The sequence below is a fragment of the Prinia subflava genome, chromosome 7 (assembly GCF_021018805.1).
Source record: "Prinia subflava isolate CZ2003 ecotype Zambia chromosome 7, Cam_Psub_1.2, whole genome shotgun sequence".
NCBI lineage: Eukaryota > Metazoa > Chordata > Aves > Passeriformes > Cisticolidae > Prinia > Prinia subflava.
Window position 1 is genome coordinate 36,516,075 of NC_086253.1, and position 21,995 is coordinate 36,538,069.

At 43.3% G+C, this 21,995-nt stretch overlaps 1 protein-coding gene and 1 long non-coding RNA gene across 2 annotated transcripts; one reads left to right on the forward strand and one right to left on the reverse strand.

Moving 5' to 3' along the window:
- Positions 1-1,421: 1,421 nt before the first annotated feature.
- Positions 1,422-9,222, reverse strand: SPCS3 (signal peptidase complex subunit 3). Its single transcript, XM_063402178.1, has 5 exons — positions 8,929-9,222; positions 6,494-6,569; positions 3,932-4,006; positions 2,342-2,457; positions 1,422-1,897 (listed from the first exon to the last, which is right to left on the reverse strand). The coding sequence occupies exons 1-5, from the start codon at positions 9,069-9,071 to the stop codon at positions 1,765-1,767; spliced, it is 543 nt and encodes a 180-aa protein (XP_063258248.1). The 5' UTR covers positions 9,072-9,222; the 3' UTR covers positions 1,422-1,764.
- Positions 8,882-15,238, forward strand: LOC134552955 (uncharacterized). The gene is made up of 5 exons (XR_010080987.1): positions 8,882-9,003; positions 10,004-10,081; positions 10,777-10,876; positions 12,847-12,984; positions 13,371-15,238. It is a non-coding gene; the product is annotated as an uncharacterized LOC134552955 (long non-coding RNA).
- Positions 15,239-21,995: the final 6,757 nt, after the last annotated feature.

Below are 21,995 nucleotides of genomic sequence, written 5' to 3' on the forward strand. Positions count from 1 at the left end.
AGCTATATTCATTGGAAGAGTACTGCCAGAGGAATGCAGGGAAGTGTTTAAATGCCAAGTCACAAGAAATGCTTCAGTAAACAATTCAAGAATATAATTTATGAAAAAACCAACCACTTATTCGGCAATTACCAAAACAAATCCACAACTTTGCCCAATTATCTCTAAAAATATTTTGTTTTCCTTCTCTATGACAGTTTTAAGTTCTCTGTAACTGTTTTTAAAGCCATTTATACATTTGATATCAAAGCACAACAAAAATAGTATGTGTTTCAGCGTGCTAATTACACTACTCTGTGGAAAACAGCACAAGTTCAGAGAACTGAAATTCATGCAAATATGCTGGATACAAATGACAAATTCTCCTAAAACATTCATGTGAAAAAAAAATTTTAGTCTTCACACTTGAAACAAAATTTTGTTTGTAAAGACAAAACACCTTTTGGGAATTTTTTTCAAGACCTTTTGATTAATGTGCAAACATGAAGAATGTATTAAATAATCACTTAGGGCTAATTCACAAATATTTAAGATCCCTTTTTAGAAGCAAGTTAAACCTCAAAACCAATCAGCTCTTAGGTGAACTCAAAACAAAGGGAGACAACTCTGCTCAAATCTTTTGCATCTCTTTTTTTGTAAGGTTTTTCACACTTCTCGCAGTTCTCATCAGTATTAAAACTTGAGTTTAGTTTCCTCTTTTTTCAAGTCCCCAGTACAACCAGCACATTTCCTGTCTGGCAACAAATTCCCTTGTCATACTTGGTTTGAAGATACATGTGTAAATTCCAGACTGTGCCAGGAAGGTGATAGCCATGCGTGCTCTTTCTCCTGGATATCCGATGACCCAAGTGCAGCAGTCAATCACCACAAACCATTGCTATTGTCACGAGGCAATCCTCTCTAATATTAATTGTCTCAGCCTCTTCTGGAACAAGCACATTCATACTTCCTGGTGAATAGATCCCAATAAAAATCTAGAGACTCTATTTTAGAAAGCCTTTCTTTACCTAAAGCTTTTACTTTTCTTACCGACTTAGCCTTATGTCTTATACTAGAAGTGTTAAGACTCACACTGAATAGATTTCTTTTTATTCTTCCAGCTTGCTGCACTGCAAGCAGTTATTAAAATGATTTTTAATACAGAACTGGATGTGGGCTACATCAGTGGCACTCAAGATCTGAGGCTGACTGACAGATAATGAACTATCAGTTTTCCAAGTAGCTGCTGGCAGTCCTAGAAATGACCAAACTTAGCTACTGTAACTGTGCAGTGGCACATGGATTTAAAAAATGCCCTAAAGTGGAACAGCTGTTTCCTTCAGGCACTCCCAGAAACCAACTCCAGAAGGTGTATTTTGAGTTCTACACAAAGTAAGTAATTATCACAGTACTTAAAAAGCCCAAACACAGGAAAACTATCGTCTGGTTTGAAAATATTTATTTAAAAGAAAAGAAGATCTATACTTAAATGGCCAGGAAAAAAATCCTCAAATTCTCTCAAAACCATTACTCTGCAGTTTACCCTTCCCTTAAGTTTCAGCTTCAATGCTTTATTAAAAAAAAAAAAACAAACCAACTAAAAAAACCAAAAGAACCCCAACAAAACACCACCTGAATTTTCATTTCCTTTTCCTATGCTACTTGCCTGAGGAAATTAGGTTCCTTTCACTGAAAAGTTGCATGGGATGTAAGAAGAAACTCCAGTAAAATGTATCCACAATATACAAGTATAAAAATATTTTGCTTATGATTCAGTACTATAATTTAATAACTTTTTGTTGTTTCATAGGTATCTGGAAAAGGTACAGACACATGTCCTGATCCTGTTACAAGAGGTAGAATGCCAGCATTTGGTACAACATTCCAGGAGAGAGTCAAGGTGATATTCCTGTTTCCCCTGCAAAAGCAACAAAGACTATCAGCACAAACACTCAAGTTAACCGATTTAATTAACAGTTACTAGTATTAAATACATTAGGATACAGATTGTTTATCTAATCCAGAAACAATAAGCTTTTTGATTTTAGGTAATTACTGCCAACTTTTTTTTTACTTGACTCCTTTGGAGTTGAGTGCATCACAGAACCAAGTCTACACACTCTGAAGGCAGAAACCTAGAAGCCAGTTGCTCAAAACAGCAGTGCATCTTCTAGTCTACAGAATACATAGAATATCTTGTATCCCAAGGCCACCTTCCAACATCAAAGATGCAACAGAGATGACAAAGTATCAGACAGAATATAAGTACCATCCCACACCAATGAACACACGTATTAAATGCGAGGTATATAAGTTAATCAAGATACCATAAATAACAGTAATAAAACAAATATTTACTTACTTGAGACCATTTCCATCATCAAAGAAAAAGTACTTTGACTTCATGTCTTTTAAGGACAGCCTTGGGTTATCTCCTCTCAACATGATCTTGTCCCAAAGGACTACCTGATTTAGGGCCTAAAATCACAATTGCAATTAAGTCAGCAAGGTACCTTACCAGATCATATTCAGACACTGGATCTTCATTGCACTATTCATTTAAAACCCCTGAAGTATATGCTTGTAATCCATAATAATTTAACAAACTAATGCTTCATAATGGGGTAATGTAATACTACTACACACTGAAGTGTGGCACAGAATAAATGGGAACAACAAGGAACATCTTAAAACACAAAAAAGACATTTTTAAAAAGTCATAGGCTTTAGAAGAATTACAAAGCATAAAAGGATTTCCTTCTGAATTGCACAGGTAAGTCACTTTTAAAGTAGTATTTAGACTTTGTTTCAAACAAAGGACTCAAATTGAGCTATGACTCTGCTTGTGTATTTAACATTTTTCCAACTGTAATGGAAAACTCTACTTGAATTGCAAGAGTAACCCCCAAAAATTTATGAACAGTTGAAAATGTGAGATCCCAAGTTCTTACATTACAAAACTTTATGCTGTTCTTTTAAGTAGACGCTAAACAGTCTTGTTTAGTGCTTTATAGAACAATTTTGAAAAACATTTCCCAGTATTTGTGAGAAATGATGATTTATGTGAAAAACAAAAAACGAAAATAAAAAAACCCCATCACAATCTAAAATAGGGAACAATACAATAAAATCACAGAAATCCTAAGAACTATTCTAGGACAAACACAATATCCACCATCATGTTCACATAGCTAAAGTATTAAAAAAAAAAGAAACCAAGAAAAAAAAAAAAGGACAGTTTTGTACATCAAGTTAAGAAAAACCACAAGCTTTCACCATATCCTTGCAATGTGACCACAGCAGCTTTAACTTGAATTCAGTGGTACCATGGCAGCATGGTGTTTCATTAAAGTAATTTTTTTAAAGGCTGTTTCACATAGCTTCTATCAGATCAGTAAAAATGGTATTCAGCTATAGAAAGGGAAGGCCCAATAACAACCAATTTAAAGGAGCAAGGCAAATTACTTCGAGAACTATGACAAGGTAATGTAAATGAATTAATGTAAATTAATTATGGGGTTACATTATAGTAACTGGTAGGGCAACCACTTCTGTGATCTATGAACAAAAGACACAACACATCAGGCCAGCCCAGAAGCCACTCTCTCTCCTGTTTCTAACAGCAGTCAGCTGCAGAAATTTAGGAAAAAAGTAAAATGGACACAAAAGGTGAAAATAGTCTTTTACAGTATGCTATGGTAACACTGCAACACAAGGTGTGTGTTATTCTTCTCCCACTCTACTGGGCATATATCAGCTCAGGTTTCCTGAAGGTGAACTTGCCAGCCTGCAGTTAAACTGTCAAGGAAATAATGACGAAGGCCAGTAAAAACAGCCCAGGCTAGCAGGAAATGCTGGTGGCCTTAACTCTTCTCAGCAGAACTACAGAAGGTTTAAAAATAGATGCAGTACTAAAACGGGTAATTGCTTCAAACTTCTTTTTAATACTTACATTGTTTTTCGTTGAATATTCTGCGGACAGATATAGAAACAATTGTTTAACGTTCCAATCAAATATACTCTGCAGATGTATGCAAGTTAAGAAAAATATCATATTGCAGTTACATAACCTTGTTTTATTTTTACTAGATCTAAGTAGTCTATAATCAGTACAGTGAGCTCTTACCTTTCAACTTACCTCATCTTACTCTTTAATCAGAGCACTGCCAGCAGTTTGAACACATTTTAATAATAATAAAATTATAGGTTTTTAGGTGGGTCTTCTTTTTACTATATATGAAACCTAGGAGCTATTTCTCCTCCAATAATTTAAGAGTTCTATATTTGACACTGCAAGCTAGTAACCAGAATCCTCTGCTAGACAACCTATTAGAAAACCTTAAACATGAAAGTCACAACAGAATTCTTCCATAAATACCCTCAAGGCAATTTTTTATACTATCAGAGAACCCTCGTATCCAAATACAGCAACATTAAACAATATATAAATGCAAAATTGGTGAAGTGTAGGGAATTCAAAGAGCCCTTAATGCCCATGTTAGAGAAATTAGAATATGGGAAGTATTTCATACAGGGACCCCAAAAATTATCAAGTTTGATTCTCTACTGACAACAAAGAAAGCTCATTTGACTCAACAATTCTCTGCTCAGATTTTTGATCAACAGTAAATAACTGATGACTGCCATTTGAGACAGTATAATAATGCTGGGATTCTAATTAGTTGTCTGTTTATTTAACAATAATGTGTGACTGCTAAGGAAAAGACTTTTTAATTCACAATAGAGATTAACTGTAATTTTTATTTCTTAGTCCTCTTTTGTATTCTATTTGCCATTCTCTCAAAGAATAAACAGATTCCCTAACCAGCCTCAAAATTATTTTTCTTTTTCCACTCATCCCATGACAAACACATTTTTAGGCTACTAATTGAAAGGGCAAGAAAGGAAAGAATTAAATATTTAACTGCTGTCTGCTGTCACTGCAGACTGGGTAGAAATATTTTACTTGAACATTTTTTGTCATCTGGCTCAAAATATCAAACACAATTCTGAAGCTCTCCTTGACAGGATTTCTCATCACTTGCAAAAGTTAGCAATGAATTAAATAAGCTTAAAGGAGTTTGTGAAAATTACATGTTCCCCTTTCCTTTGCCTAGTTCCTTTTTCTAACTGCCATTTTATTTAACAACGTCTTTCTAGTAGTTAAGATAATGTACCTGTATCTCTTTACAAATTCGGAACAAAAACCCTACCAGACAGTTGCGTTTTACATGTCTAAATATTGCAAGCTTTATTTATGCCACGAGAAATTTAATCAGAATTTGTAAAAAAAATTTAAAAGGCTGTTACTAGTAGAAGTCATTCAAACATGGAATCTTTATGCCCACGTATTGCAGGCTAATCCTTGTACAAGAACCTTTCTTTTAGAGGTCCTGTCCTGCCTTGCTCTGCCTCTCTCTCTACACAACGTGTACAAGTCTATGCATCTACTTCAGAATTTCAGTCTCTGATTTTAATATGTATAAGCATCTCAGAAGTAAAACTCAGTCTTAGGAGCTTACCTCTCCTGCTTCCAGTTGATTAAAAAAACCCTCTTATTCCTGTGCAGACCGACTTGCAAAAATCTGATTAGCCTGTTTATCCAGCATTTGTATCAAGAGTTGTATTTTATGTGGTCTGCTCACACAACACATTCTTCTTCAAAAGAGTGAAACCAGAACACAGGTAATCACTATCTTGCCTAATAGTGACAAAAATCAGCAGACAGGGAAAAATCCCAGGATTCTGAGACCAGTTGCAAAACACAGTGTAGTGTAATCACCTGAACATGCCACCAATTATTTGGTACAAACTTCTGCAGAAAAACTCTTTCAAGAGCCTAAATCCAGACTAGCAGAGAAGCAAAGAAGTACAAAAGAGAAACTGCAAAATTGCAACCGCAATTGAGAAACAGGCCAAAACACGATGTGATCAATTTTTTAGTAAATCATACGCTTCCCAATGTATTTCATACATTACTAAAGATCAGAGCATTTAACATCTAAGCAAGTAAAGAATTACAATGCCTTTTTTACTCTTAGGAGAAGACAGGTACTTCTACACAGCCATCACACAGTCAGAACTTAGAAAGCCTCGCAACAAGGTGCAGTGAAAGGTGCAGTTCCTAGGTTAGGTATGACATTCAAAATAGTATGCTATATGAACCCTACCATTAATTCATTCTTCAAACAACACATTTCATTTAAAAGTAATAATGTCTAGATGTTAAACTGCACTCCCCATTATTAGATCCAGTGCACTTCACAATAAGCCTGATTTTAAAAACAGGCATTCAACAACTTGTCACCTACTACAGACCAAATGGCTGGTTTAAGTTCTATTTCACTGCCATAGCTACGTAAAATACTATTTTTAGTTGCTTTAAATTTTTTTTTTAAGACAAATTGCTAGTTTTCCCCAAGTCCTGAATATCTGAAGATTATAAGACAACAAAAACAGACATTAAAGTGTTCTTATTCCAAAAAGTTTGCAAACCATTTTTTCCACTAAGGATATCTGCAGTTATGTCAAATGTGACAAATCCCAGATCACTTCTTTCTCTAGGTCCAGTGAAATCTTCTACATTTTTTCTAAGAAAAGAAAACACAACAAGATTATCCTTTCTCATTATTTGTCTTTTACACACTACATAAATTGTGGTTCTTATTGGATATTTCCCTCATCCAGTTTTTGTATTTTGTTTTAAATACTTCTAGTTAAAATATAATCAACATTACAAACTAACATCTACCTTCCAGAAATTATGGTGTCCCAGTTTTAAATGTCAGCCCTTGCCACCACAGTGTCAAAGACATACAAGTAGTCTATTGACTTCTTCCTGTTAACATAAACCTGTATTTAAGCTGGACTACATTTCATTTTAGTAAAGCATGTTTTAACATCCCCAAATATGTAAAACTGATTGGGACACCACCAGCATAGCAATCTGATGGCAACCATTTTCCATATTATTTCTTAATTGTCCTTGAAAAAACAAAGCCTTTCGAGGTCTGACCATTCCAACAAATCAGTTCATGTGCATAGTTCACACAAGTTTCAAGATTTATTCCTGTAATGTATTTAAGTAACAGCATGAAGAAAATAGTTATTTTCCTCTACATTCTGGAAAACTGAGTAATTTTGGAAGGCTTTATTATAAACTTACATTTGGAACAGCACTTCATGTTGCCACACTAAACCACAACAAAAAGAGCATTTGGAAAATAACAGACACACAGCAGATATTTCCATATGTATTCATAAAAATTATCAATTTACCAAACTTACCATCTAAAAAGAGAAATACCATAAGCAATTAGCTTGGCAATAAACTGTGAACCTCAATTCCTCATGGAACAATGTTTTTATGAATTATGAACTTCACAGTTATTTTGGTGATAGTTAAGGAAACCATCACCAAATCTTCACAATTTAGGCATTGGTATGAATTTCCATCCATTTGCAAAAAGCAGTATCTTTTTAAGCGGTAAACCTTCTCAAGCACTTGACCACTTAACCACTGTCAGTCAGGTGGTATAGCAGCCCTTAAGCTTGGGATGTCCAGAACTTCTCAGACATTCAAGAGAAGCAGCTTAGGTATAACATCTCCCAGTAACACCAGATGTGTGCATCACAGAATGGACTAGCAGTACACATTTCACCCAAATTAGGCATCAGTATGCTGCTGCATATATGCTGAGCTCACCATAACACTCCAAGACATGCTTTTATGCCATTTTTATGCTGTTGCAATCCTCAGTGTAGCATGAATACAGGTGTGGTTTATTTATTTATTTATTTTCCCTGTGGTATTAAACCCGTATGAAAGGTGATGGCATTCCCCTTATTTGCATTCATCTCTCCTTTCAAGTCCTGCTATTAGGCATCCACTGGTGCCATTTACCTTGGGGTGGTTCCAAAGCTCCACAGAATCTTCACCAAATCTTCCCAGAATGACCTGGGTTGGAAGGGACTTTAAAGACCACCAAGTTCCAACCTCCCTGACATGGACAGGGACACCTTTCACTAGACCAAGTTGTGCAGAGCTCCATCCAACCTGGCACTAAACACTTCCAAAAGTGGGCTGCTTTAGCTCCCTAATCTGGACCAAAACCACCCAAACAAAAAAAAAAAAAAAAAAACATGAGCTGAGTTAAAGCAGCTCAGTAAAGTGCCCTATGAGCCAGATTCCTTTGGTTAAGAACCACGTGGCAAAATCGGGAGCACAGACCTCCACTCACTGGTGGCTGTAACAGCTGCTCAAATGCTTGTGAAACTACTGCCCTCCACACCACACATACTTAACAGAAGTCTTCTGTGACGAAGTCTCCTTTCAGAGAAAAAAATCACCCCTAACCAACACAAAAATTGGGAAAAAACGGTCCTCCAGCACAAGTTTGCATCAGTATATCTTATGTGTAGGCAACACGTTTTGATGAGGTATGGTGTCCTACACCTGGTGCATTTGGCAGAGAAGAAGGCACTTTGCTGCCACAGGACAGGAGGTGTGCTAGGTTATCAATGGAGAAACGCAAGAGAACAACTAATTGACAGAAAAAGCTACAAATGTTCATAGGACAAACTGCACGTTCCTCTCGGTCCCTGCCCTGCACAACGGCGGGCAGAGCTGGCTCCACTCCGCCGTGAGCTGGGCTCCCGGGGCCGCGCTGGGTGCAGGGCGGCCGGGCCGGTCCCTGAGCGCCGCCCCGGCTCCCGCCCGGCCGCGCCGTCGTGGGGCTCCCCCATTGGCCCGGCCGGCGGCGCAGGAGGCCGAGCCCCGAGCGCCACGCGGGGCGCCGGGGGGCGGCCAGCCCTGCCGTCAGCGTTCCCTCACCCGCCCGGCCCTCGCCCTCGGCTCCCGAACCCGTCACCTCCCCAGCGGGCAGCGCCTGCAGCCCGCCCGGCCCGGCCCTCCCCCGCCACTCCCTTCCCTCTGCCCGCCGCACTCACAGCGTGACCCGGGAGACGGCGATGCGGACGGGCACACTGCGCTCCTTGAAGGCGGTGGTGATGAAGCAGCCGAAGGTGAGCGCCGCCATCACGCTCAGCGAGAAGGCGAAGAGCGAGTTGGCCCGGGACAGCACCGTGTTCATCTCCCCGCTGGGCCCGGCCGGGGCTGCGGCCGCTGCTCGGGCGGGGCGGGCGCGCGGACGCAGCAGGAAGCGGGCGGCGGCGGACAAGGGGCGCGCGCGCGACCGCCGGGAGGGGGCGTGGCCTCGCCCCGCCTGGGCGGGCTCTGGGAGGCCACGCCCCCTCCCCCTTCCGCCAGGAGATGGGCGGGGCCGGGCCGGGCGCGACATGGCGGCCGTGCTGGTGCTGACGCTAGAGGGTGGGCTCGGTACCCGCCTGCCTGCGTGCCTGCCGCCGCCTGTGTTCCCAGGGCACTCCTTACAGGAGAGTTGGGATTTGTCTCTCTGTTGGATTTTTACATTCGTATAGTAAAGCGTTAATAAATTTTAGGCGAAGGCTTGCATTTTCAATTGTTGTCTGTATCTTGCCTTCCCTGGTACAGTGATTTGCCATTCCCGCCTCCCTTGTTTCCTCTAGGATATGCCTATTCATTTTCGTGTCGGTATGTCAAGCTTCTTGCCTAGACATTTCCTTTAGTAGCTGGGCTTGTTTCAGCTACTTTTACAAAGAAAAATCCTTTTTCGTTGCCTGATGGCATGATGATCTCACACCGTTGGCAAGATGAGGCAGCTTTTCAACTTACCCCACCAATTTGTTTGAAATTTCAATTCCAATTGGTGCCAGCAAAGATAAGTTTATGTAGTGAGGTGATTCCTGGCTCCTCCTGGGGCCTCTGTTTGGTGCCTATTCCTGCTTCCCGGACCTGCAGCATTATCAGTGTGAGAACCAAGGGGAGTGACAGCTTTTACAATGCTTTGGGGTCGATTTGTTTTTTGGTGTTCCCAACCACTCTATTCGTCTGTATTAATTATACCAGGCCAAATTAACGGAGATTTCTCGGGGCTGCCGACAGGTGTCAGCAGTGACTCAGCTGTGTTCAATTTCCTCTTGCCAGCCCTAAGGTTCCAGAGCAGGAAAAGGAGCCCAGATGACTGTCATGTATGAAAAGGAGATCGCTACAGTCAGTCGGCAGGTTAGGGATCCATGCTGTGCTTCCGAGGGCTTAAGCAAGATTGTATGGGAAACTGGGGCTCAGAAGCGGAGTGATTCCATGTGCCAGGCTTTGTTTCTGTGTTGCTGGTGTGCTATGGGCAAGCAAGAACATCTCAAATGAGCTGCCTGCCAGGGCCCCTGCACTCACTGTACTCTGTTCCTGTCCTTTTATCTCCTGCTGTTGCATTCTAACACTATTTGTGTTTGCTGTTCTCCATTTTGCCTCTCAAAATGTTTGCCTGTCTACACTGCATTCCTTGCCTGTAAAAGCAAAGGATCTGGTGGCAGGATTTGAAACGAAGAGCAAAGACAAAAGAGAGACTCATTGCTCACAGTCCTCAGATGAAAAGCTTACTAGTGCCGCCAAAATGCTCTTTGCTTCTGAGCACATCCGCTGCAGCAGCAGTCATTCTGGCTGGTTTGCAGGAGACAGTCTGCAACAGCAGTTGCTGTTACTCTTTCCAAAGCTGGCACGCCTCTCCTTCGAAAGGTGCTGCTCTGCTAGTGTTGGAGCAGCAAGGTCTTCCTCTCAATGCACTGTGTTCTAGCATGACTCCCCATTCCCCTGGAGAGGGAATTTTTAGAGCTGTTTCTTTTCTTGTGTGATGAAATCACAGCACTGTGATGAAATCACAGCACTCATTTTTGCCCTCCTGTTTCTGTTTTCTCTCTCAGTGTCTTCAAGGACTGGATTTCCTTCACTCAAACCATGTGGTCCATCGAGATTTGAAGAGCCGCAACATCCTTCTCAGAACGGACGGCTCTGTCAAGCTGGGTGAGTATATTCTTGGTCAGGTGCAGCATTCCAGGGATGTGAGTGTGGGGCTGCTTTTGAGTGACTGCCAGCTCCCCAAAAATGCTGCTGGTGGCAGTGCAGGAGCCCCTGCAGTGAGCTGGCGACAGGGTTGCAACGTGCACAGACGTATCGCAAGCAGCAAGCAGTCCAGAGCGTCATTGCTCCCGTGTATGTCCTTCCCAGAGTGAGGGAGCCACAAGTCGAAAGCTTCAGGAGAACAAAAGCCACTGCTGGAGGCAGTGTAAAAAGCGTGGGGATTTTTTAAGTAGCCAATGGCATATTTCCTTGGCTAAAGTCTTGAGGAAACAGAGTAGGGACAGCTGTCCAGAGGATTCAACAGCACATTCTCAAACTTACACTGGGGAGTTCTTTCATTTGGTTTCCTAATGGCATAGTATGAAAATAAAAGCAGTCTTTTGCTTTCTCCCCAACTGATTTTGGCCTCTCTGCTCAACTCACTCCTGAGCAGAATAGACGCAGCTCCGTGGTCAGGACTCCTTGGTGGAGGGCACCTGAAGTGGTGCAAGGTCAACCATATGGCTTCAAAGCAGACATCTGGTCATTTGGAGTAGTGGGAATGGAAATGGTGGATCGAGAAGTTCTTTACTGGAATGAAAATAGTCACTGGGCAAGGTGCAAATACTTGGATCCTGCTGTCTTCCTCACCTATCCCACATTCTGTGCAATTGGACAAAATCCCAATCACTTCCAGCCCGGTCCCCTTCTAAAAATGTCCCTGCAGCACATCAGCATGTGCTGTAGGTTTGGTTGCATCAGTGGGGGAACTCAAGCCTTACTGCACACAAACAATCTCCATTCTCAGACAACGTTTTGCTTTCACTTAGAAGTCATTCCAGCTCTTTTGGCTGTGGCAATGGCCCTAGTAATAGGAAACAAGTGTCTTAGAACTGGTGTTATCTTTCCTGAAAAGAAGGCAAGAAACCCAAACCCAACCAAGTTTCTAAAACAGTGGTTTTGAGAGAAGAAGTGCACCCCCATTCTTCTCACAGGGAAACTTGCCCAAAACGTGGCCACGAGGGTGTCAAGGCCAGAGTCTCTTGTGCTTCTTGGGCAGTGTTGCTGAAATGCTCAGTAACCATGTTTCTTTCATAACCCAAGCCACTTTCTCCATGTCACCAAGCTGAAGCCTGGTGATGTGGAGAGCCTGCCAAAAGCACCCCTTTGTTTCCTGGCACTTTCTAGGATGGGCATAGCATTAAGGCATTGACTTGAGTATCCCAATGGGCAGAGGGCTAGCGCAGGGACGGCACTTCTCCTTCTTCTGAGTTGACTGTGGAAAGGTTTCCTTTTGCCACATAAGGGAAGCTGAAATTTGCAGTCAGCTGAGAGACAGAACTGCAGGTGTTTCCTGTGTGTCCAGTCAGGCATTTTCATCCCAGTACATCTGTGCAGGCATCTTAATGTGTCTGTGTTGAATGTGAGCTTCTAAATGTTTGTTTCCTTACCTGAGGAATAAGGGATGGATTTCCTTTCTTTACTTTCAATTGGCATTGCTTTCAAGAACAAAGCAAAAGGCGGGATGTCTTTTGGTTTATGGCAGCTGTGCTTAAGGGGCCAACAAGCACTGCAGAGATGCCTTTCATGTAATAATGCTTGGAAATAGAGTTAGTTACTGTAGCAAGGTCCCTCTTCCAAAAAGCCTGTTGAGCTGGTGTCAATGGTCAGAGAAGGAAAGATGCTTTTACTGATGTAGTTGCCACTAACTAGGTCAGTCAATGCAATCAGCTGCCAAGACAAGATCTACTGGATGTTGGAAATGCTGCAACTGCACTGGGGTTTGGGTTTTTGTTGATACAGGAGAGTCATCTCTGCCTTTCTGCCAGGGCACAATCTGCCACTGCAGAGTGGAGTTTAAACAATGCAGTCTGGGAGGGCAGTTACAGATGGGAAAGCAGCCGGTGAGAGACTGGTGTTTCCTTTTTCTCCAGGCTCAGTTCATGATAGTGGCAGAAGGGATGCCAGAGCTGCGCAAGCCCCACCTAGTCTCGCCTTGGCTGCGTGACTTCCTGCGCTGCTGCCTGCAGAGAGACGAGGCGCAGCGCTGGTCTGCCAAGGAGCTCCTGCAGGTAAAATGCCAAGGGGCTGCAGGTGAAACCGTGCCTGAGGGATGGGCTCCTCCTCCACTGAAGTCCAAGGCATCAGATGAACCCCCCTTCTCTTCAGCTCCACTCTTGGTGCTGTTCAAATGAAAACAGTGAGCAATCCTAGACTGGGCTGGGCTGTCTGGGGAGCAGGGACATCTTTTAAGGGATCAAGATGCTCATACGTGAAATATTTCCAGTGGTGGGGCACTTACCACCTCTTGCAGCAAGCTGTGCCAGTGTTGCCCCACGCTCCTTAGTTAGACCTTCTCTGACTCAATCCTCTTTCCATTGAAAAAACATTGCCCTGGCTTTGAAACTCTTAGCTTGGAAAGTAATGGTTTGTTGTTGTTTATTTTCCCTTTGTGCAGCATCAGTTTTTAACGTCAGCCAAGCCTGCGTCGAACCTGATACCTCTCATGGTTTCAGTGAAGAAGTGGAAGGAGAAGAGAAGAACATGAAAAATCACTTGAGAACTGTTTTCTCCATAACCAGTTTAGAGTAGGATTGTAGAGTAGCATTGTAGCTAGCTAGTACTGTAGGGTAGGATGGTAGCATAGGACTGTAAACAAATAAAGTTTCTGAAACCTCAACTCGTCTGGAAGATTCCTCTCCATCTGATCCTGTGAGAAAGCTCAGCATTTCCTTCTGAATTGTCAGCTTTTCCTTAGAGGTGCAAAGGGGTCTTTATGACCTTTTTTTAGTGCTTTGAAAGTGGGGAAGGCTCTTCTTCAGTCATTCTCTCCAGACCATACTGCCTTTGGAATATGGCCCGCTGGCTGGGTTTTACCCGGCTGTGGCACTTGTAATTTGAGGCAGAAAGGGCAATGGCATTTGCAGGCAGAACCAAAGGAAGCGTGGGGTTTCCCAAACATCCTGTCCAGATGCAGGCCTCGAGCTATGAGTCGAGAGCATTTGGATTTGTATCCCCAAGTGCAGTCGCTTTGGCTGCAGGAGACTTTTGCTCATCTGAGAGAGTAGAAAGATCTGGAAGGTCGCCTGTGGTGCCGAGCTGTCAGTGAGTGTGAGGTGAGAGCAGGCCCAGCCTCGCCCAGGGCGGAGCTCCAGCAGAGCCCTGGCAGAGCCCGGAGCAGCCTGAGGCTGGCAGAGGCAGGCTGGAAGGAGGCCGGTGGAGCTGCAAGAGGCAGCAGCCCGGCCTTGGGTGCCTCTTCCTGGGCATGTCCCCCCTCTTCTTTAGCTCAGCAACGAAAACCTACCAGGAAAAACCCAAACAATGTCCTAAGACATTAAGAACAGTGACAACAATAACAACTAGAGCAACTTTTCAAGAACTGTAACATAGGCATTTAACATTGTGACTATATACCCTTGGAACCAGGAAGATGTGACAAAAGCCTGCACACAGCCTGAGGGAATTCACTTCACTTGCGTGGCCTCTAGAGACACAGGCATAACCTCTACCCCACGTCAATAAGTCTAGTGGTCCTTTCCATTCTCCAGCCAGTAAGTCCTTTATTATCTCAGGAGGTTTGGGATGAGCCTTTGTGTCAAAGGAATATTGCCTTTCACATGCTGTTTGGCCTGTCTCACATCAGAATTTCAAAAGCTGAGGACATAGAAGGCCTTGGCTAGTCTATTGTGAGGGCACTCCAATTGCTCCTTTTTTTTGCTCTTCAAGCCTGGTTTTTCCACTTTTATGGGTACGCTCTACTCTAGCTTGCCCTTTGGACGAGTGTGGAATGGCTGTATGGTGAGACACCCCCACTGCTGTGAGAAGTGATGGGTTGGCTCTGAGGTGTGGGAATGTCCATTGTCAGTTTTGTTGGTATGTGGAAGGTCTAGAGTGGCAGAACAGGTGAGCCAGTGTCGGAGAGCGTCACGGGTCTTCTCTCCAGTGCGAGCAGCTGCCATAAGGAAACGGGAATAGGTCTCAATGGAAACATGAATATCTTTTAAACAACCAAATTCTGGGAAACGGCTAGCATCAGTCTGCCAAATGGATTGATCTGCTAAGCCTTGGGGATTAGTCCCCTCTGCTAAAGGAGCAGCAGCAAGCCCACAGCAGGAGAGACAAGACAGCAGAATATCACGAGCCTGTGAGGAGATGAATTGAAATTGATTAAAAGGAGAACGAGCATTGTGGAGGAAAAAGCTGTGAGATCATTGGCCTGTGCAGAAGTACCGGGTACCATACCTGCCATGGCAGTGATGTCTGCATAGTTGTTGAGTTCTGTAATAGGCCCTGAGTGGGAGCAAACATATAATACATAAAAATCATGCTGCCAGGTGCTAATCAAAACCCAAGGCCAGCGTGAGGCAGTGACAGCTTGTCAGGTCACATCTGCAGGAGCCAGTGCCTAACACAGCTGTGGCAGGAAGCCCCTGCAATCCTGGGGTTCTGCACTGAGAACAACAGAAAGCTGCTTTTTATTGCCTTTCCCAGCCCAGGGCAAACCATGTCCTCTTTCCCTTGGCTGGGTACTGGGGAACTTCTATTCTCTCCCGACTGCCTACTTCTCTGTCCCCTCCCCTCTTATCCTACTACCCTTTTGGTGTGGTCTTCAACCTGGCCCCTCTGCCAGCCTCACAGCAGTACCCCATAAATTAACGAGAACAAATCCAAACCATCAATAACAACACCTGGAACCAACAATTTTCGTTCATTCTTCTAATCCTCTTTTGGCTGCAGCAAATTTTTTTCTCGTATCTCACAGAGGGAATCAGGGATGAGCCTGTGGTTTGTGCTTGAGCAGTGGCCTGATTTGGAAGGGAGCTGACAGGTTTCAGTAGGCAATTTGTGTTTTCTTGATCAGTTTCTGAGGGAAAGAAACGATATGGTTTCAGCCAGCAAAATAATTTTCAAGGTGCATTGACAAAATGCTTGGGAGCAATTTCATAGAGAAGGAAGATGTTGAGAAAATGTTTAACAAAAGATTAATTCCTTTAGCATTAACAGACAGTGTTGAGGCCTCTCTTCCCCCAGTGCAGTGATTCATGTGTGCAAGTGGCCACCTTAGCCTTGGGAATAGTGTAGTCGTGCTAAGAAAGAAGCTGGAATGCATTCAAGGGGAAGGAAGTGGTTGTAGGAGGCTCTTGACCATCAGAAGAGTATTTGAGGAATGGGATGTTCCCCAAATGACCATCAGAGACCTTCAAGAGAGCTCTACTTTCTGATCATGGTGTTCATCTCAGCTCCTCCCCCTCGGCCCACCCCACCCCTCTCCTCCTAGTTCTCTCTAGCTCCCTAACTCACATTTACTGTTAAATAATGTCTGTATTATTGACTCCAGAACAGGGTCTTGTTTGCACCTTAATTCAGGCAGAGGCTTCTCTTAAGAATCAAATCATTACACCACGGTTATCCCCACCGGAGGAAGGAAAAGCAGCACATTAATACCTTCATTGAAATCCAAGGGACACTACAGCTTCAGCCTCCCCAGTTCTCTTCACATCTTTTTGAGCTTAGTAGTCTTTTGCACATGAGTGCTGGCATTCCGGAACTCTACAATTTGTCTCTTTCTTGAATCTCATGTATGTAAGGGGAAATGGAGCAAACACTTCAAGACAGGCATGAAGCAAAATAGGGTGTCAAAGCCAGCACCCAGGAAGAAGAGTGGGCACCAGCTGCTGGCTGGAGGTAACTGGGCTACTGGTCAATCCTCTGCTTCTTGCTTGTCACAGAACTGATAAAGCCAGAAGGCCAAGGCTGCTTCTGCAACTCTACCAAAACAATTAATTAATCTATCATCAGCATCAGATTTCAATCCCATTCTGAAAAAGCAGCATTTCTGAACTGGCAATGGTCTAAAACACATCTTTCTTCACTAAACATAGCTGTCAAACACAGAAGTCCAACAGGTAAGTATCCACTCTTTTGTATTCCTAATTTCTCATCTTAGGACTTACCAAGTCCTTCTCTAAGTCTACTGCCAAAAGGCTTTGGGAGACACTCCCTTCACTCGCTTCAGCAGCTCCACCAAAGTCTCCCCAAAATGGGGAGGTCCAGTTGGTTTTGTTTAGGTCCCAATTTCTGCTTGTACACACCAGCAAAAGACTCAGCTTTTGCTGTCACACAGCCACATGATTTACTCAAGAGGCACCTGGCTGTTTCACGGCTTTATGTGAAAGATTAGTGCTTCAATGGAACAACTGAAGGAGTACAGGGTGTGATGGTTGGTTGTGAATTCTCCTCAGGATGAACAAAGACACCAGTCACTTGTTATGAAACTCTTGTGCTTTTAGGTACAGTTCTCTTAAATCCCGCAGGCAAACCCACTCTGGAGACTTAAAAGCTGTTGGCAAGCAAACCCTTACATTTGTACAAGAAAATTTCACAATTCATTCACAGTGAGCCCCTACTGTTGCTCAGTGCACTTCAATCATCTCTCAGCTCTTCCCAAGGACCTTCTCAAAGGTGCTGGCTCACAAGCCACAGCACACAGCCACAGGCTCCCCACTCCCACAGAAAACTTCACAGCCAAGGATGGAGTAGAGCAGGACAGCCGTGCTTTGCCCAGGCAGAGTGAGGGAGGAGAGAAATTAAGATGGAGAAGAGAGACCCAGAACAGAGAATGTCACTTGTCTGTAGATCCTCTGTTGATCCCGCCATGTGGATAGTGCAGAGCTGGAGTCAACAAGGAGAATGAAAGAGAGAGAGGGAGAGTGAGAGGGCCCCTTCTGCCTCACCCTGGCATAGCCTCTTAGGTACAGCGGCTTTTTGACACAGTTTTGTCACACGTGCTAAGCCAGCCCTTTGAGCCCTTGAGCTGAGGGTGGGCACTGAGCTCACGACTCCAGGCACAGCAGAAAGTGGGCTCGGGATATTGGAAGATGATATAAAATTCAACTTTTTTATATCTTTAGTTGGTGTTGTTTGCCTTTGCCCCAGGGGAATGGAATCTAAAGGTTTTCAAAGGACTATTTCATCACTCAGGGGGTGATGACATGAACATCTCAACTGACTGGGAGTAGCACCAAAGAAATACAAGACAATGACCATCAAGGACCATCAATTAACAACTATCAACTCTAAACATCAAGGCTGGCATGATCGGAGACACACGGTCTGGAATAGACTGAGAGGAAATAAAAATGAGGACCAAATTAGCTTTGGAGGCAAACAAATCAGTAACCAATAAGAAAACAAATACAAAGAACTCCATAACTTGGAACCAATGAACATTGAATAATGAATTTCTATGGGGTTTGACTGAATAAATATCTGGAAAATCGAGTAAAGGGTTATGCATCATGGAAGTTATTTTCTCTGCACATCCAGGCTACATGGGGATGAAATGATTCCTGTCGCACATCCTGGCCAGAATAAAGTCACAACTTGATTCTCTTACACTAACAATGTTGTTGCAGGGTTCTGTTTTTTCCCGCAGTTTTGGTGACAGTGACAGCACTGCTCCATCCCTGCAGGACCCTCTCTTCCTGATTACAACCATCCTGTCACACCTGTCAGAATGTCTGAGGAAAAACATGCTTAGGCCTCCCCCTGCACATTCACATCACAGCTCTTACACCACCAGCAAGTGTGCTAAAACTCAATACACAGTACAGAACATTAAGAATGCACAAAATAAATACCTGAGCAGGTCTTGCTGGAGCATCTCTTTCAGAAGGCTCAGGAGATGTCACTTGCCTGGTGCCAGCAAGGTTTTGAGATAGAACTGGTTTTCTGTAAGGATGGTCCACCATGTCAGGTTGCAAGGCATAAATATCACCTGTCGTAGTTCCTTCCTCACAAGAAAAGCAGATGCTCAGTGTCAGGACTTGAGGAGACAGCAAGAAGCTGAATTGAGGGAGCTTCAGGCTGCATGTCAGGAAAAGGTTCTTGCCCCAGAGGGTCCGTGAGCACTGGAACAGGCTCCCAGGCCAGTGGTCACAGCAGCAAGACTTCAAGAAGCATTTGGACAACACTCGGAGTCACAGGGTGTGATTCCTGTGATGTCCTATGCAGGGCCAGGAGTTGGACTCCATGATCCTGATGGTGACTGCTGATTCAGCATATTCTAGGAATCTAGGCTTCACTTCCCAGGGCATTTTTCTGAAAAGGCTCTTCTCCTTTTCCCAAAAGACTGAACTTACCTAGAAAGTACTAACTTCAAATTCTATCTGTCTATTCCAGTATAGCCAGCCCAATTGTTCTGAACGATTTGAGACAGATGTTCCTTCAGACTGAAGGAATTATCCTTTGGATTCAGGTTGGCTACCTACAGGCAGATATCGAAGAAAACAAATGTTTATTATGGTTGCTATATGCAAACTACAGAAACATGACTGGTCTGAACAGCCGTTTGTGAGCATCCAACTCAAGCAAAACCAGATCCTTTGGCAGAGAGATGAATTATTCCTCTATTGCATGAGTTTTAAGCCATATCAAAGTTTTGCCAGTTGAAAACAACCAAGGAACCCTATTCATATCTAGCAAGTGTTCCTTTGAAAACAAAAAAAATTAGTTCCTTTTAAATCAACATTTAATGCTACAATGTTTGAGGAGAGGTGGTCAGGCCAGAGTCCCTCTTCATGTGGCAGAGCCAGGGGTCATTCCAGCAAAACCCTGCCGTGAAAAGGCCGTGCACGTGCCTTGCTTTATTCCTTTGAAAATAAGAGAGGTTCGTATCTTCCTCAAGACTAATACAAAGTCTACTCAAAAAGATAAAGTGAGGCAGTATACCTCAAGATCCCTGATATCAAAAGTGCTGGTTTAGACTTTGTCACCTGACACCTGCTCAGAGTTCCATAGAAAAGCCCATGGGGAAAGTCTCCATCAATCTGACCCATTCAACACACTGAATGACTCATCTGCACACCATCACCATCTGTCACAACCTTGACTTTTCTCCTTGAAAAAATGACCAACATTGATAATTCGGGTGTTTGCTGCTGTCTGTTTTTCTACAGTTTAAAAAAAATGTAAAAGTAACAAAGATACCCAGAATCAGGAATTCTCTTTTTCAAAGCACAGCTAAGGTTGTGTTGGAAGGGAAGCAAACGTGTGCATATCAGCTCTCAGAAATCTCAGGCTGCCCATTTTAGATTGATACGAAACAAAACCCCACTCCCTCTGGTGCCAAAAAAAGCCTGGGCAGTGCATTTGAGTGTGCAGTGCGGCTCACACAGCCCTTTCAGAATGCAAACCAGTACCTTGAGGCAGTTCATATCTCAAGGTGAACTGACGGAAAATTGCCTACAAGGAAATCTCCTTAAATCTTGCAATGGAGCAGGAGAAAAAGTTTTCACCTTTTACCCTCTGAGGAGCTGAGCTTTGAAATCTTATCATCAACTTGAAATCGAAATCTGCAATCCCATTGGGATGGCAGAACATGGCTCTCATTAACTTGGGAATGTCTTCAGGGTGATAAAACCCTGCCACTGCCCTGGGCAAACACGGCAACAAACTTCACAGGTTCCAGGAATGAGTTCTTAAATGTCACTGTGGGATCAACTGAAACTGTATCCATGTTGAATTTTCCTCCCTTGACTAGGTTCAAAACCACGTTTTTCATGGCTAAAATGGAAATATTCCTGCTTGGTATAGTAATGTTTCCATAATTCAGCAATAGTCCTATGTGGACTGGGAATATTTAAAAAGGAGGGAGAGAGCCACTGCATCCCTCAATCAATGTGAATCATAGGAATGGCTGTGATAAAGAAATATCAACAGAACTAAAAGGAGAACTGGAAGAGTTACTGAACAGTAACTGATGCCAAGGAAGATGAATACCCAATCCACACGAGACCAAAGAAACTCTGTGCTCAAAGTTCAGCCATCACCTCTATCATGTAGGATTTGCCTGGAACACCTTCCCTGGAAGGCAATCCCCACCGATCCCAGCAGCAGACAAGTACCACTGAGAGGCCACCAACTCCATTCAAATGAAATACTGCCCTATGCACTTACCAAATTTGTCTCCTCACATGTTTGTCCCAGGAAATTTTAAGTACTGCAACAAACTGTTTCACCCTGAAAAGTTACTCCATGAAGCAGTTAAACAGTTCAAGGGAAGGAGTGAGGATGAAATACAGCATGAGAAGCAATAGCATTACAAAGAGTTTATCATTGCCAGCTATTCTAGCACAACAACAACAATACCCCAAAAGTTTTGAAGGTTTCTTTTCTCTTCCCACATGGACTTGCAGTTGGGGGGAAACTGGGTAAAGTTGATGGGAAAACTTAAACAAGGAGCATTTCCTAAGCCTCTGGTTAGTTTCTAATTGAAACCCTGAAGTAAGACAGCTAAGAGGTAGCATTGCCAGCACCAGTTCCAGGATCTCACCTCCTGAAGGATCTTTCCTTGTCCTTCTCCACAACTCCCTCTCTCTGTAAGCAGGCAAGTAGCTCTGGCTTCTTGTAACTCTTCAGAGCCAGTAAATGAATCAGCCTGTCTCTGACTGCTCATTGAAAAACAGTGCAGAAAAGTCTCGGGAAGAATTTTGCAGGGTTCATGGGCATTGTTCTCTTCCTCCCAGGCACAAGATCTGGAGAGCTATGTAAGGCTCTGCTGAGCTCTAGTATTTTAACTTCAGCAAAGGAAAAACAGAAAAGGATTTGTCAAATGGAGGGTTGGGACAAGGCAAGGAAGGTGATTCAAATGTACCAAGACTGTTGAAACTCTATTTGTTCAGCAGTTATAGATCAGTAAGAATCCAAACAGTAAAGCATTAGAAAGAAACAGTTATTGAAAAAACCTAGTAATGCAGTGATACTGGAGGGGAGGTTTTAATATACATTCTTTATATGTATGATTTTTTACATGATTTCCCCACTTTGTAAGCTCAAGCCCTGAGCTATGTCAAGAATGGCATGGACAGTGGGATGAAGTGCACCCTGGGCAAGTTTGCCAACACCAGAGGCATGGGATGCCATCCAGAAGGACATGGAGAACCTTGGGAATTAGGGCCCTGGGAACCTCATCAGATTCAACAAGGCCAAGTCAAAGTGCTGCATCTTTGGGCTTGGGACCTGCCCTGGCACTAAGGCAGGCTGGAGAACAAAGGTGGGGAGGATTTGAGGGTGCTGGTGGATG

Excerpts from the sequence above, each read along its gene's own strand:
- SPCS3 (XM_063402178.1), bottom strand. The coding sequence starts at position 9,071 with ATGAACACGGTGCTGTCCCGGGCCAACTCGCTCTTCGCCTTCTCGCTG. Across the intron at positions 2,458-3,931 it reads AATATTCAACGAAAAACAAT|GCCCTAAATCAGGTAGTCCT; the intron begins GTAAGTATTAAA and ends TTGTGATTTTAG. Across the intron at positions 1,898-2,341 it reads GATGATGGAAATGGTCTCAA|GGGAAACAGGAATATCACCT; the intron begins GTAAGTAAATAT and ends TTGCTTTTGCAG.